This window comes from Nasonia vitripennis, chromosome 1 (genome assembly GCF_009193385.2).
Source record: "Nasonia vitripennis strain AsymCx chromosome 1, Nvit_psr_1.1, whole genome shotgun sequence".
Classification (NCBI taxonomy): domain Eukaryota; kingdom Metazoa; phylum Arthropoda; class Insecta; order Hymenoptera; family Pteromalidae; genus Nasonia; species Nasonia vitripennis.
In genome coordinates, this window is record NC_045757.1 from 19,296,073 (window position 1) to 19,312,116 (window position 16,044).

The 16,044-nt window shown below is 44.1% G+C and overlaps 1 protein-coding gene across 2 annotated transcripts in view; it reads right to left on the reverse strand.

The window, feature by feature from the left end:
* The window catches only part of LOC100115009 (AT-rich interactive domain-containing protein 5B), a 145,683-nt gene that overhangs the window by 83,354 nt on the left and 46,285 nt on the right, over positions 1–16,044 (reverse strand). For both annotated transcript variants that reach the window (XM_008219262.4, XM_031931725.2), the window contains exon 2: positions 12,424–12,675. In XM_008219262.4, coding sequence (XP_008217484.1) covers positions 12,424–12,675 — 252 coding nt within the window. The remainder of the gene's footprint in view (positions 1–12,423; positions 12,676–16,044) is intronic.

Consider the following 16,044-nt stretch of genomic DNA (forward strand, 5'->3'; position numbering starts at 1 on the left):
ACTGTCCGATTTTTTTCATTCAAATTTAGTTTTTATCAGCTGATTTTACAGTATAAATAATTATGTATAGCACTTTTTGTAATATTCAGTTATGTAGATATTTTCAAGAAGTATTTTTTTCATGCGAAGGGATGTAATTCTCTATTGACCGTCTTTGGGTCTGACCCTTTTTTTGGTGGCTTAGCCTGCGCCTGTCTTCGTCGAAGGCAAGGATAGAGGCGACCTTTAGGCAGAGAGTAGGAGACATTCGTAAATTGAGGGAGGGAAAGGAGACAGCTCTCTTCATCCAATGGACTTCCCTATGTTTCTCACTCGCACTCACAGTTTTCCCCGTGTCCAGTTTCCTTGTTCTCCTTACTGTATACCGCGCGCTCGTCCTCGGAACTGCCGCGCGGAATCTAATACGAAAGGGTAGTGTATATCTTTATATATATATATATATATATATATAGAGAGAGAGAGAGAGAGAGAGAGACCAAGCGGCTTTCGAGCTTTTTACGAGCTTTACTGCAAAATCATTGTATTTTGAATATTCAGAGACTCAGAGACTCGGGGGAAAAATCTCTCCAGCGTCGAAGATGTTTATCTTGCCTGCCAGCCAGCGCTGCGAGACAAAACGAGAAACTTTCGCCTGCTACTTTGCCCCCCCTCTCTTTCTCTCTATCTCTCTCTCACTCTCTCTCTCTCTCTCTCTCTCTCTCTCTCTCTCTCTCTCTCTCTCTCTCTCTCGGAAAATATAAAGATGCCGCCCGGCGCGGCGGCTTATTTTTAGATTTTTATCCACGAGCTCTAGCAAGTTTCTTGTGCTCCGCGCGCACGAAAATTCCGCTTTTCTTTTGTTGTCGAGCGCGCGGCGAATGCCTCAAAGCCAGAGCGCTAAGAGTACGAAAAGTGGATGAATAAAAGAGTTCGGGGCATTGCACTACAGCGCGCGTGAGAATATGTTATGGCCCGATAGGGTTTTTGCGCTTGACAATTCGCCAATTAGAAGTTTAATCGTGTATAAACGACTCGACGTCGTCGTCGCGACGAAATAGAAGAGAGAAATCATTGTTCACAAAGTTTTAATAAAGCTTCGTATATACGAGGGTGACGCCAGAGCGGTGAGTCTTCGTAATAAAGCAAAGTTTTGACGGGCTGCAAGATTATAACTCATATGATAAAAAAAAGTACGAAACGTTTTCCAATAAGTTGCTATATAGTAGCGAGACGTGTGTGTGTGTGTGTGTGTGTGTGTACAGTGACGAAATATAGCGGAGCTTTCAATATCTTTATGAGCTCTGCTCGGGAATCACATTTTAAGATAGTATTACGTACATGACGTAGTCCCGGCCTCCTTTTTATCATCGCTCTTATGCAGCTCCACTCCTTTCTTGCCTCTCTCCTTTCCGAGAGTGAGTTGAGGAGAAAGAGAGAGAACAAGAAAGAGCGAATTACAAAAGAGTAGTCGAGCAAAGAGATAGAAAGGGAGAGAGAGAGAAAGGAGCCTTTAAAAGGATTATTATTCTTAGGTTAAGTATTTTTGAAAGCTTTCGGGGCCAATTCGCGTTTTACGCTCCCAAGTTTTCTCATTATTTTAGTTAAGCGTCCGGGCCGAGAGAGAGAGAGAGAGAGAGAGAGAGAGAGAGAGAGGGGATAATGGTTAAAACGCTTTACACGATCGCGCGCTGATGCTCTGGCGTACAGGGCCGCAGCACGCAGGAAGTTGCGGAGAGAGAATTTCACGGGAGATACGCGGAATGTGCTGCTGCTGCTGCTGCAGCCGACGTCGTCGTCGGCGTGTATATGAAGACGCGCGGGCGGCAGCATCGATCGACCGCTGCCGTTCTATCTCTCACGTTTTGCGAAATTTACGAGATAATATTTATAACGGAGAAAACATTTGCTCTGCTCTCTCGATTCATTTGTCGACGCGTATTGTATAATATCGCCCTGTACACGAGAGATTGTGTTTTTGCATGTAATTTGTCGTCTCGACGCGGGAAAGACGGTTGTAAAGTGCAGAAAGTTTCCGAACGATACACCGAGCTCCAACGCTCGTTTTTGCTTTATATATTCTCCGTCCCGCTCAAAGTAGCTTTTCCCGACACGTATTCTCCATACGTTCCACATGCGCGTGCCGCGCGGTATAAAAAAGCTATTTGCATAAGGTCAGCAATTGCGAAGTTGAGTATTTATCTCCGGGAAAAAAGCGAGGGAAAGTTATGGCTCGAAGCTCCGCGCGCGCGAGAGAGAGAGAGAGAGAGAGAGAGAGAGAGAGAGAGAGAGAGAGGGAGAGAGAGAGAGATTTCCTCGTCGGAGCCGCAACGAAAAAGTAGTAAATTACCTCGACAAACTTCATTTTGACTCTTGGGAAAGAGCAAAGCTCCGTGTTTTCCATTTTAAGCTTCAAAGACGAAATTAATTAAGCTCGCATCAGAGGCTTGTTTCGGTAGAAGAAATGCGACTCGCTCGATAAAATAAATATACAGAATCGCGGAATCGCGCCGAGTGTAAGAAAGAAACTCGGAAAAGTCAACTCCGACGACGAGTCGAGAGTATTTTATAGAAGCAGGTGTACAAGGGTAGAGCGAGAGAGAGAGAGAGAGAGAGAAGAGTGGATTATTTAAATGGAGAGTGACGTCGTTATAGAGACTCTCAAGGAGCGAAGCAACTTCCCTCTTCTTCCGACGATAATTGCCCGCGAAGCGAGTAGAGGTAGAATCGGAGCTCTTGTACCGCGCTGTGTTACGAGCGTCTCTCTTCTGCCAGACGCAACTTTGGGAATGCGGACGATTCCGCGCTCCATAAGTGCGAGAGTTATACCCGATGAACGAGCGGACTCTTCTACTTATTATACAATATCTCACCCTTTCTCCTTTCCATCCTACGCCCGTTTCAGCTTTTCAATTTCGACCGGCTTCCCGAGAACTTTCGGCGAGCAAACTTCCGAAAATCTGAAATTCCCGCCCTTTTTGTCTGTCTCGGCTCGTGTGTACCATAGCCATGTACACGTAGGCACACCTATGTAACAGTGAAGGGCAAGTACACGCTCGAGAGGCTTTAGTTTATAGATGGCCGCGAGCGGAATGCCGAAGAGAGAAAGAGGAGGAGGAGGAGGAGGAGGAGGAAGATTACGCCCTGTGTTTTCTTAGGGTACATTCACCTCCGACGCGAGATACATACTACACAGAGCTCGCGGATTCCGTGCAGTTTTATTTAGAACTAACGCTTGCTTCGACTCCCGACGATGCTGACTCGCTCTGTTTTCGACAAAAATTTCTAATCCGGCTCAGGCCTTATTACGCGACATATTCCTCGGCGATGAGGCTCCTCTCACGCATGATTCTCTCTTAACCTCCTTCGCTCGTCGATGGCTCGGAGGCTCCCGCGAGAGGAGCAAATTGAAATCGCGCCCTTGGGGCCCTGACGTGGATCCTACGCTGCTGCACTTTTTGCAGCGACGTGCTATCTCAAGCCGGACGACTATCGCCGATAAATTCCGAGTCATGAAATCCGCTGTAATCTTTTTTCCGCGATTTTTTCTCTGCGGTTATACAGAAAGAGGGACTACTGCTTTTTAGACTCTTGTTTATCATTGTTGTATTATATTACGCTTATTACGCAATATTCCGACGAGTATTCGTGCTGTAACACCGTCTATCATGCAGCGCATACATTATTACGCCTCTGTATTTCCGTCATCAATATTATCAGCGCATTACTTTGTATACCTATATACTAGCGTCGTTAAACCTATGTGTGTACAACGATGTAATAATAATTGAAGATAATAAACTACGCGTACACGGAAGGGTAAAGCGATAAAATTACATTATTTTTTCACGAAAATGCGTATAATAATAATTTAATACGTCCCCGGCGTTATCGAAGAATTTACGTCGAGTATGCGCTGGCAATAATTTTGTAATTATAAGTTAAAAGCGTACTTCCACACAACCTCGCGGCTCAAACAAATTTAACAGGTTTCAAGCGTATAATGCAAGTACGCGATATCGAATTTCTATAACAAGTATAGGGAGAACTCGTGTACACGACGATAATCGGAACAAAAACGCAAAATAGAATCAAAACTGCTTTTCAACGTCAGTCGATATGCAATGATAGCTGTGGATTCCATGCTTTATCAAAATTTCACCGAACGATCTTATCTTTCAAACTATATTAACATTCGCAGATCTGTCCAAAGCACGCGTGCGCATGTATAATTGTATTACGATAACTGAATATAATTTCGATTGTTCGCCGAACAAAAGAGAATCGCCGACTACAGCGCGGCGCGGGACGATAAAATTTTACGGGACTAGAGAGAGCTCACAAAAGCCGGAAATATGAGTGCGACGATCCATTTGGCCGATCGCTCCGAAATTTAATAATAATAATTCGTTCGCATGATGATGGCATGAAAAGGGGAAAGAGCCTTGTATAATTTAATTGTTATTCGCGAAAGTTTCTGTAAGCCACGCACGTGTGGTATACTCTATACTCTACTGCGCAGGCATGAGTTTATAATTCAACTCGTTGTTTACAAATGCAAGTTGACCAATTGATGTATATATATATATATAAATTGGTGCTCGAGTTTAGTTAATTAATGTTAACCATATGTAATTAAGAACTGTCGAAATCGTTAATCTCGAGAGAAAACAAACTAAACATTTTCGTCAGCTATAATTTATATACTCACGAAAAGCTACTGCAAGTCTATACGAAAATTCAACTCACCTCAAACAAAAAATAAAACTTTTATTACAATTTGATTCTAGAACCATTATAATACGTAAGATAATATAAGGTAATATACCCCTATTAAAATTCGCAAAAGCAATTTTTCTTTCGCGTTTTTTTTTCTCCAGCAAAATTCATTCCGGCACAAAAACGAGCGAAATTAAAAAGTCGCTCTTGTACAGTCTCTCGTATAAAAATGCATATCGATGCGCTCTAGAGAGAAAGAGCGAGAGCTGCAGGGAGAGGAAAAAAAGGGATTTACGCGTGAATTAAACATTTTTACACCAGCGGTCTGCACCTTTGGACTGAGCCTTTACGAGAAAAGTTTTATGTACGAAAACTGCAAAGCCATCGTTTCTCACATATGCGGTAGGTTGTGCGGCCGTGTTACAAGCGAAAACGTCTCGTCTTTCGACGAAAAACGTGATCGCATAATCCTCCGCTGCTGGTGTAGTTTTTTCCTTTTCCTGGAAGGCCGTATACGTGCAAAGCATTTTCATGCGATGGCTGATAAGACAGCTTTTCCGATATAAAAACAAATATCGCATTAAATTATTAAATTAAAATTATTCTACGCCCGCGACATAACCGCGGATTTGCGATTTCGTTGAAATATTTGTAACCGAAATTTAATAATTCATACACATTGCAAACACATCGGATGTATAAATTTCGTAGAAATGCGGTGATTTGAATTCGCTTCGTTCGCGGTTTCCCGGCTCCAGAATAAATTGGAATATTGGATTGAATCTACATTGTAAATTTTTCAACATCAGCTCATTAATCCAATGATTAAGTGCTGAATAATAAGGGATGATGAGAGATTGATAATCCGAACTTTCGAATCATCATACATTAAACAGTCATCGCGCCCATTACAGCAATATCTTAAAAAAAAGCAGCAGCCAGTAGAGAATTAAAGGACGAAACATTTCAATGCGGAAACTCCCCGAAAAACACGGAGGACAAAAAGCGTACACCCCCGCAACTTCCATAATTACCGGCATAAAGCATAGCGTCGGTTGCGCGCGGCCCACCCATTCCGCGCTCTTTCAAGGCAGAGAAAAAGAGAAAGGACAAAAAACGAAGCGCAGCAAAAGAGAAAAATCCCAGAGCGAAAGGAGAGCAGAGAGCGAGAGCTGCTGTACCGAGAGATAAGAGGTTTTCGCTACTGGCCGTAGTTCCGGCGCGCGCGCGACATTCGCCGTCGATCTTCTTTCTTTCTTTCTCTCCCCTTATTCGAGCCCCTCCTTCGCAGCTGATAAGCACAGTTCGCTCTCTCTCAGAGCACACATGCGCGCTTCGGAGGAAAATCCGCCCCGTCGTGTTAGCGGTGAGAGCAAAGGGAATAATAAATGCGCGGGGAACTTGGCGAAATTCGATATTAAACGGATGGGTTTGAAAGCACGCTCGGATTCGGGATGGTGACAAAACAATTTTGTCGCTCGATATTCCCTCGTGTTGGAGAAGCGTATTTCTGGCGATGATTCTATTGCAGGAGAGAGAGAGAGAGAGAGAGAGAGAGAGAGAGAGAGAGAGAGAGAGAGAAGAGCGTTTTCATAAGCTTTAGCAAAAGCTCGCGATTCGAGATCTGTATCCGCGCATTTTTAGAGCGCGCGCTCTCGGTCGATGTTTATCAGATCGACTTGAAATTCATAGGTCGCCAACACATCGGAATTCGCTTTAGATGCACATCGGATTTTCCAATAAAGCTTTTTACTCGCGTTGAGCATTATTAAATTTCCCGCCGCAAACTATGCCTTTGTACGAAAAATCATAAACTATACGACAGGCGATGTAACTTTGAAAGTGTATTGAAAATGTCCGAACGAAATATGAAATGCAATTTTTATCAAGCTCCCCGTCCTCGTAAACTGTGTTTCACGACGATTTTATTTGAAAGTTAATCAATCGTAAACACCGAACGCGCTCGTGTACAGAGTATTTTGATTTCATAAAATTCCGTTATATGCGAGCGAGAATATTTGCATTTATCCTGGAATTGCATGGTTAAACCAGCTTTAAAACGAATTTTTCGACAGGATTTGTTTATAATTTTGAAAAAAATGAAACCTCGGTTTTTTTATGAAAACACTGATACAATTTAGAATAATAATACACCAGCCGGATAAACCACACGAGTAAAACCTGCCGGGAGAAAGACTCGGCGCTGCACACACGGGGGACTGAACAAGCGGAATAAAAGTTGGAAATCGACGGGCAAAAAAAACGTTTCTCGCGCAGCTCCGACGGAAAATATCCTAGTGCCTGCTTATGAATTGAAATATTCCACGAGAGCACATCAAGTCGAAAACACCAGAAAGTCACCTTCGCTCTTCAGTTTCTGCCGAGCTTATCGTCTCCTCTCGCTCTTCCTACGGCTTTTATTCGAGCGCAAAGCCGCCCCGACAGATTTGCCCGGCGCCTTTTTTCGCTCTCACGCTCTCTACTCTTACGTACATATTTCCCCCGTGTTGCGGTCAAGTTTTTTCACAAGCAAGGCGCGCTGCTCTCTGCCGTAGTAGATGCGAGCTGTATACTCTGGCTTCATTCAATTTCATTCGAAGATTATACGAGACATAATTTTGGTTTTTACTTTTTACCTCTCGGCATTATAAACCGAATGCACGTACATTTTTTCCGAAAAAAAAAATCGATGACGCGAGTAAGGCTGTGCTAGAACGTTGCATGAAAAATGAATTTGTCCTCGATTCGCGCGCAGGCATATAATGTTTACGCGACGAGTCATATCCGATAAAAATGCAACAAAAACGCATTCCATTTTTGAAAGCTTCGCCCGCGACCGCTGCCGATATCGTAAAAAACTATTATAGAATTTATTTTTTTCCAGAGTGGACCATCCTCTCAATATATAAAATCCCTTTTTCCCACTGCGCGCATTTCAAGTACACATGAAAAGTTGTTCGATTTTCCCGCAGTGTATATAGCGCGGCACATCGCGCTCGGCTCGAAATTCTCGTGCGCGCGTCGTTCGATAAAATATCCTCTCTTTCTCTCTCTCTCTCTCTCTCTCTCTCTCTCTCTCTCTCTCTCTCTCTCTCTCTCTCTCTCTCTCTCTTGCCTCTCTTGGCTCTCTGCACGCTCCAGAAAATTTCCGTCGACGAGCAGCAGCAGTAGCAGCAGCGGAGGCAGAACAAAGGAGAGAATTCTCTCTCTCTCTCTTTCTCTTGCTGCCATATAATAATGAACTCACCCCGCGCGCGCAGAGGAGTATGGAGCAAAAGCCGTATATAAGAGCTTGTCCTATTGTTAATACATACGTGCGCTATGTGCTTTGTACACCCCCGAAATTTCAGCGCACGAGCGGTTGGAAATTTGCATAAATCCAAAGTGGAAAGTTCGTTTAATCCGGCGGCGGCGCAGCGACAAAACCGCCTCTCGCGCGAGAGACTGACACCTCGCGTTACCTATATGTACACGTTCGTCGCGCTCTTTCTCTCTCGTGTGTTATATAGAGCTCGATCCGACTCGACTCCGGGCCGGGCCTACTGGTGTGCGTGTGTATAATGAAAGATGCGAGCGAGACGTTGCGGTGAGAGCGGAAAGAAAACACGTCATGCATATGCATGATATTCCGCGGCGCTTTATCGACTAGAAGTGCGGTGTAGTATATATTTTCAAAATCGTTGTATAATTGACGTTTAACAAGTGCTATGATTAAGCGTTCAATTTGTACGACTCGCTTATCTCGGTAGTTATTGCAGCAGTTTTCGCTTTTTTATTTCTCGCTGCACGTATTAATATGCCGCGATAAGGGAAAAATCATCACGATGATCCGAGTTTATTTTTATGCAGCGGAATTCCACGCATATCGCGACTGTCTATATGCGTAATGTACATAATCGTTTGTACAAGAGTCTAAAAGTTTAATGGCGAATTTTAGTTTTCCGTTTAAAACTAGCAAAAAATAGAGAGACGGTTCAGTTGTTATATTTAAAACGCTGGATTTACCTTTTGTGTCGCAGATCGAAAGCCGCCAATATTCAAAGAGGATATATAATTGCACGGACTTTTTATATCGATTACGTAATACCTGCTATTCGCGCAAGCTTTTCAATTTTTCATTTAATCACAGTAGCCGAGCTACACGAGAGAGAGAGAGAGAGAGAGAGAGAGAAAATAATTGAAGAAAAAAAAACAATTTTAAAATTTACGTCTCCGCTAGTTGTTACATACTTAAATTATCGTTCGCCAACATTTCACCTTCTCACCGCTTCTCCGCGGGTTATAGTACCTGTAAAATTTCTGTAATTAGAGAAAAGGTTGAAACGTAAAGGTTTTACGGCCAATTTTCTGCGGAGTAAAAAGTTGAACGCGAAAATTTAATAATGGATCGAGCGCGCGCGTGCGCAGCTAGTAATTTTTTCCCTTGTTTCTAAAATCCCAAAGTTTATTCTATATTCTATACAATGAAAATAAACAGAAACGCGAGACTGACTTGAAGCTCCTGGAAATTTCAAAAAAATCTCTTCCTCGTCGATACACAGCATCAGCTGCATCAGCCACGTGCGGTGCATCGCGAAAATTCGACGCCCGCGTGCGCAGCTCGCGCAAAAAGATATTTACGGCAATGCTTTTCATCCTACCTTTATACGCTTTTTATTTCCGCGTTCCTCCCCTTCGGCATTTTTTCCCCGTCGACTACGACGACGACGACGACGGCAGCAGAATCCTCCCTTTCACTTTTCATCTCTCTCGCTCACTCCCTCGTCCCCCTCGACTCGACGCATATCGCGCAAGCGCTGCTTTTGTCGTTACGTCGTCTCTCGCTCACTCTCGCGTCTTCAAAGTTCAGCGTTATTTTCACCCCCTCCCCCGCAGTCGCGTGCGCGCTTTGTTTCTTTTTCGAGTCTATATATTCGACGTGTCTCTTTGTGTGCGGCTCCTGTTTTTTGCGCTAGTTTTCCCTTCGCGCTCGATCCTCTTGTTTTGCGTAAACTCGATACCGTTGTTTATTCGCCGCTTTTATCGAGTTCTCATGGAATCATTACAGCATTTTCTCGGAATTCCCGCTAGTCTACTCTGCCGTTTTTGTATTCTGCTGCAGGTTGAGAATTTGATATAGAAGATGCCGTTATGCCAATGCGTCAAAAAAATCAAATCATCGATGATTATAGCGTCGATAAACTTGTAAGAATTCTCGTCCGTTTTGTTTCAGGGGAATAATGCAGTCTCCGCGCGTTGAATCAGCTACACGCGATGTAAAGCGATATTGCGTTATTATGTGGCTTCAATCAATCAATTCGCGAAGCGCTCTCTCTCTCTCTCTCTCTCTCTCTCTCTCTCTCTCTCTATGACGTTAGCGGCTTTACGAGGCGGGGAAAAACAACATTTCAAAGGAGAGCCTACGAGCTATACAATCAGTAATAAATCTCACCGACTTTCTTAGGCTAATTTTTCATAAATTATAGCATTACGTTATTGCACACACAGAGTTTGATACAACGTCTGAAAGCAGGAGATTCCCAATCACCATTTCCCTCTCAGCATAATAAGGCGCCGATGATAATAAGAGGAAAAAATATTCAACTACTACATATCCCGCGATTTTCCCATCTGCCGCACGAGATGGTACGATGCCCTCGCAAACTTGAAGGGCTCGCCTCGCGCTCGCGAATCTTCTTCCCGTCTTCGTCGCACACTCGCGGCGGCTCTCTTTCCCTTTATCTCTATAGCGCGCGGGGGAGGCTGTTACGCTCGTCGGGTAATGCCCATTCTGAATAACAATTCAGCCGCGCACAGACTGAGAGCAGCTCGACGCTATATGTATAAATAAAGGGATGGAGAGAAAGACGGATGACGGATGACGTGTGTGTGTGTGTGTGTGTGTGTACGTGTATATAGAGCGATGGATGGAACGTTTTTTTCTCGACGCACCGAGGATTCAATGAAGAGCTTTTACAGCTCTGGAAATATATTCTACTAAACGACGAGACGAAGCTGCTTTATTAATCATCGTTAGTCCGATCGATTCAATTTACACGTACATTATGAACAGTCGTGTGCAACACGCGGCACAAAAAGTTCGCAGCGACGCGAGGTAAATAGCTCGTTCTCTCTCAGTCTCATATAAATAAAAGTAATTAGTACACGGAGAGAAATGTATCACTAAAAATTACTATACTGTATACTAATCGGGGCACGAACTCGGACCTATGCAGAAAATTTAGTATGTTTGTGTGAAAATTTACTATACATTTATCAAAAATTGCTATACCAGTATAGTAAAACTTGCACTTCGCTCTGACTCGCTGTCTTCCGTCGATAAAAAGTTATCGACAGAGCTCAAAAATTCGTCGTAAATTAACCCGACGACAGAAATTCGCGACTTTCGTTCTTAAACTGCAAGATTGAATGTGACAAATAAATGATGAAAGTTCTCCCCTCCAACACGCTACAAACATAAATAAAAGAAGAAACATTAACAGATGACAAAATAAAAGGGACACAAATATATTTTTTTTTAAATTTAGTATTCATAAAATTTGGTATGCGGTATAGTAAAAATTGCTATGTAGTATAGTAAAATTTGATGATTTGAAATTTTACTACACCGTATACTAAAATTTACTATAAGTCCAGTTTGTGACCTCTTTACTATATTGGTATAGTAATTTTTGATAAAAATTGTAGGAATATTTAGTGATACATTTCTCTCGGTGTAACTGCGCAGCGTTTCGCTGTGGGTCGCTTAATTTGAATATGAATATGAATATGAATATAATATGTACCTCCTCGCTTTGTTTGCATAGTCAATTATTTGGCGGTAGCGCGCACAAGCGAGCGGGGAGAAAAAAAGAAATGACAGTGATTGATAAAAGTACAGCAGCAGCGGGTATAAGTGAATAATAAAACGGGCGCGCACGTGTGGTGTACGCGCAATGCAACCGTGAACTCGAGGCTGCAGCTCTCGCGCTTGTATGTAGCTATGAATATACGTGCGGAAAGCTGAAGGCGAAGGAGTATAGCGGGAGAGGGATAGTAATTTGCGGCTTTGCCGGTATTATACACATGTATACTATATACGCGCGCGTTTACCTCCGCGTAGAGCCGCAAAAATGTCTTATTGTACGCGCGCGCGCGCGAGTGCGCACCTATTAAAACTTTCATTCTGCGTATCTCTTATTTCGATGATTAAATCCTCTCTCTCTCTCTCTCTCTCTCTCTCTCTCTCTCTCTCTCTCTCTCTCTCTCTCTCGCGCGCGCGCGGGGGCGCAATAAACTTCTACGCTTTGTTACTGCGCGTGTGCTTGAATTTTAATAACAACGATTTTTGATGCTATACTGTGACAGCAATCAGTCGAGATGTTGCGAGATGAATGGACTTACTTTGACGGCGCGATAAACGACGTTGAGTTTTTGATTAAATGACTGCAGTATTATAACGACTCTTTCAAGAATGTATAGGCACTTGAGAAACAAAGTCCTCGCAGTTATTGTTCCTAATCGATCCAGCTGCGAGTCGATGAAAATAATGCTCTACTCTCACTCCGACCGAGTGATTTAATCAAAACCTATTAGAGCTAGATTATTCAGTCGTTCGAGCTGTGAATATTGTACATAAAAACTGTAAAACCGGCAATTTGCAACCACAGCGAAATACAAACAACGATGCGGCCCGCAGACGCGGAAAATGAGGTGCACAGCAAATAAATAACAGGTCAGCCCACTCACCTCTCCATGTGTGTCCCTGCGTCCGTCCGGTGTGTTCTCCGGCAGGAAGTAGAGTCTCAGCGAGGCTAAGGGTGTGTTGGGTCCCCGGTTGTCAATCCAGAGCAGCTGGAGCTCGCCGATGCTCACAAGATCGGCGTCGCTCCAGAGCTTCGTGAGGAAGAAGCTGCCGAGTCGCAGGACCCGACTGTGCCCTATCCGCACTGCCTTGTAGAATGTGTAGGGACCGTGGCTGAAGCAGGCACCGCCCAGTAACTGAAAGAGGAACGATGACGAATGTTGATAACATGTATTTTGGACTCGCTCATTGGTTCGAAGCATCATTTTATAGTTAAAATTTAAATATAACGTCTCATGGGGCAGCAAACGTTCCAACGCGATAAAGACGTCACAATTCGTCCCATAGCGAGGTCCGGTTATTATGTGATCAGCTGCAGAATGCAGCTTGCTATCGTATCTGCTACTCAATAAGCGTATCAACGATCCCGTCTTCGGAATAAATAAACCATCTCGCGTATACTGCTTCAAGCTCGGTAACACGAAGACAAAAATTCGCATCTCGCATCGGGCGACCGGCAATTTGAACGCGCGCACCAAAATACCGGTTGTGATCGGCGAATCAATAGGTCACGCGTCATCGAGCGCAAATTCACTTTGCAAAATTACGCTCGACGATCGCACGGCGAGAGGGAGAGGGGCAAAATTGACTCTGCTCTCCGCACACTCGACATCCCGAATAGTGCAATACTTCGACTGCAGCGGTGGCTCTTCGGCTTAACTGCGAGTTTCTCTCCAGCTCAGCCGAGTTCGGCGAGTCTTCTTATCTCGCGCTGTAAATCAAGCGATATTTCCAATTCGTTCCCCTCCTCTCTTGGCAGCTTCACTGCTGCTGCTGTGTAGGATCGTCGCGAGGGAAAAAGATAATGGCTTTATTGACTTATAAAGGATTTATTAAAACGAAACCTGTCTTGGCGAGTATTATGGCGGTTTCTTCGGCGCGCGCCACACGGGAACTTTAATCGAGATAAGGCTTCTCGTCGACACGCCATAAAGGGGCAAAGTAAGTTTCGCTCCGGCGTTGTTTCGGATTTGTTATACAAACGCTCGTGTAACCTGTATACAGGTGTGTTACCGGGCTGTATATATGGTCTGCATACAGCGTATTGATCGTTGCGCTTTATTCGTTCCGCGAACAACAGATTTACAAGAATATTATTGATGTGGTGATGTACAGTAGCGTTTGCAAATTGGTTTTGTTGTTATTCCAGTTATATTATACGTTGTATAGTTACAAAGCTTCTTTTCGATGCCGGAGTATTTTCAGAAATTAAATTCATCACCAACCGGATATGCAGCTTTTATGCAACGACTTTAAAAAAGAATAATGCGATGGAAAAGTACGTGAAATTTCCCAGCTTAGCTCCATCAAGCATCAATACGTGTTGAGCCGAAAGGTGTATAATGAATTTCGATCATCGGAAAGCTTGTCATTACTATAGTGTGGGTAACGGTTTCAAAGGCCAAATAATAGCATTTGAAAAATGAATGAAAAATTGCAGAAGAAAAAGTGCACAAAGGAGCCTCGCTCTGCCAAGTGACAACGACGGCGCGAGTGTATATATATAGAAGAATGCAACACTACTCAACCGGACCTTAAAACCGACAAAAAGAACCGAGTCGCGTCGAGGTGTGCGAGCTACACACATACGCGCGTGTATACGTGTAAAAGCCGAGAGAAGCTAGGAGGGAGACGAAGAAATTACCTGTCGTAAAGGCTCGCCGAGGATTTACGAGGCAGGCGTCGAAACTAGAGCGCGCGCGCGGGCACAAACGCGCAAATCAATGCGAACTTCCGGAATTAATTTGTAGCCTGTCGGCGATTCGTCTCCCGCACTCTCTCTCTCTCTCTCTCTCTCTCTCTCTCTCTCTCTCTCTCTCTCTCTCTCTCTCTCTCTCTCTCTATCCATATGTACGGCTTCTCCGCTGGTACATATTATGCTTCGCTCCCTAAATGTATGTGTGCGCGTGGGTTTGGTTAATTGCGATAGAGCTAATGATGAAAGCTTCGCGGCTTGTGTGTGTGTATTTTGCGCTTAAGTTCGATGTCTTCAAGCGCTGGTTCCCCGCTAGTCACAGTGATCTATACATCATTAGTGTCATTGATCCAAAGATTTCGAGTTATCGCAATGCATCTCGCATACACACTCGTAAAGTTCCGAGAGACTGGCTCGTTAAAGAGAAAAGTATAATTCAAAAGTTCGCGTGCTTGCACAAGCACGAGAACTTTTTCACTGTCCTCTGGTTTATCCCAGTACACCAGCATACCTTATCCAACGTAAACCAGACTGTCCGAAAAGTCTCAACGCGAAATGCTAAGACGTCGCTTGTTCATTTCGTCGGCCGCGAGCTGCAGCGAAAAATGTTGCGCGCATTCCAAAGCCCATATGTACTCCCCGCATCCATAAGGAACTCGAGAGAAAAGTGCAACAGCTCCTTGTAATTACGGCTCCGTTTGCAGATGATAGCTACCGCGGCGTCTTGCGAAATCCATGCAGCCGATCTGCCACACGGAGAGCATAATGTATATGCATAGAGAGAGAGAGAGAGAGAGAGAGAGAGAGAGAGAGAGAGGGAGAGAGAGAGAGAGAGAGAGAGAGAGAGAGAGAGAGAGAGAGAGAGAGAGAGAGAGAGAGGAAGAGGGCGAATTACACGCGCGTGTACAAGCGAACTTTATACGAGCAATAAAAAGCCATTGTGCGAGGCTCGCTGATCACAGGCTTGGCTCTCGCGCGTAAACCGATCGCCATCTGCCGAGTAATGGCCGAGTTAGCGCCGCCGAGGAAAGAGAAAACGCTGCTCCGCCGCAGCTGCAGAGGATATAGAGGAAGAGAGAGGGAGGAAGAGAGCTACCGAGTAATCGCGCGCGAGATTTCGCGTCCTTTTAAGGTCGAGTTATGCACACTCTTGCGCGCGGAACGAGGCTTTGTCTGATTTTGGGCTTTTATTTTGTTTCTCTTTCGAACTATTGCAGGTTGTGCGTGTTGGTTTATGTAAATAATTTGACATGTACGTAATATGTCTTATAAGTAGTGCGTTATTTAATTTGCATAAAAGTACACGATCGAGCAAGATGTAGACAAACTGGACAAAGTTTCGGAAGACACACAGTATAAGTTTCATAGCTGTGTACACACGTTTGATTTCTCAGAAGTAAACTTCGTACACGTCTGTACTTCACAGGCGCGAAGTAACAGTACAATTCCCTCATAAAACGGGGCGAAACCCTACTGCACGTAATTATATCTTTATTAATCACCGCGACGAAAGCCCTCAACAATCATCCACCGATGGAGATTCACAGAGAGATTATATCACTCGCGACGGCTCTCTCCAAAAAACACCAACGCGAAAAACCGCAGCAATATCCCCCACATATTTCAGCGCCTCTAATTAACGCAAATCCTCGGTAAACGGCGCTCGCTGGCAGCAGCTCTTTGCAGCAAAAAAAAAAAATCTGAGAAATTTATTCAACGCCGCGGCCTCTCATCCTCCCGGCGCTGTACCTTCACACATACATAAAACTATGCGGCATTAGCAATAGAGCCGCTATACACGCAGCGGTGC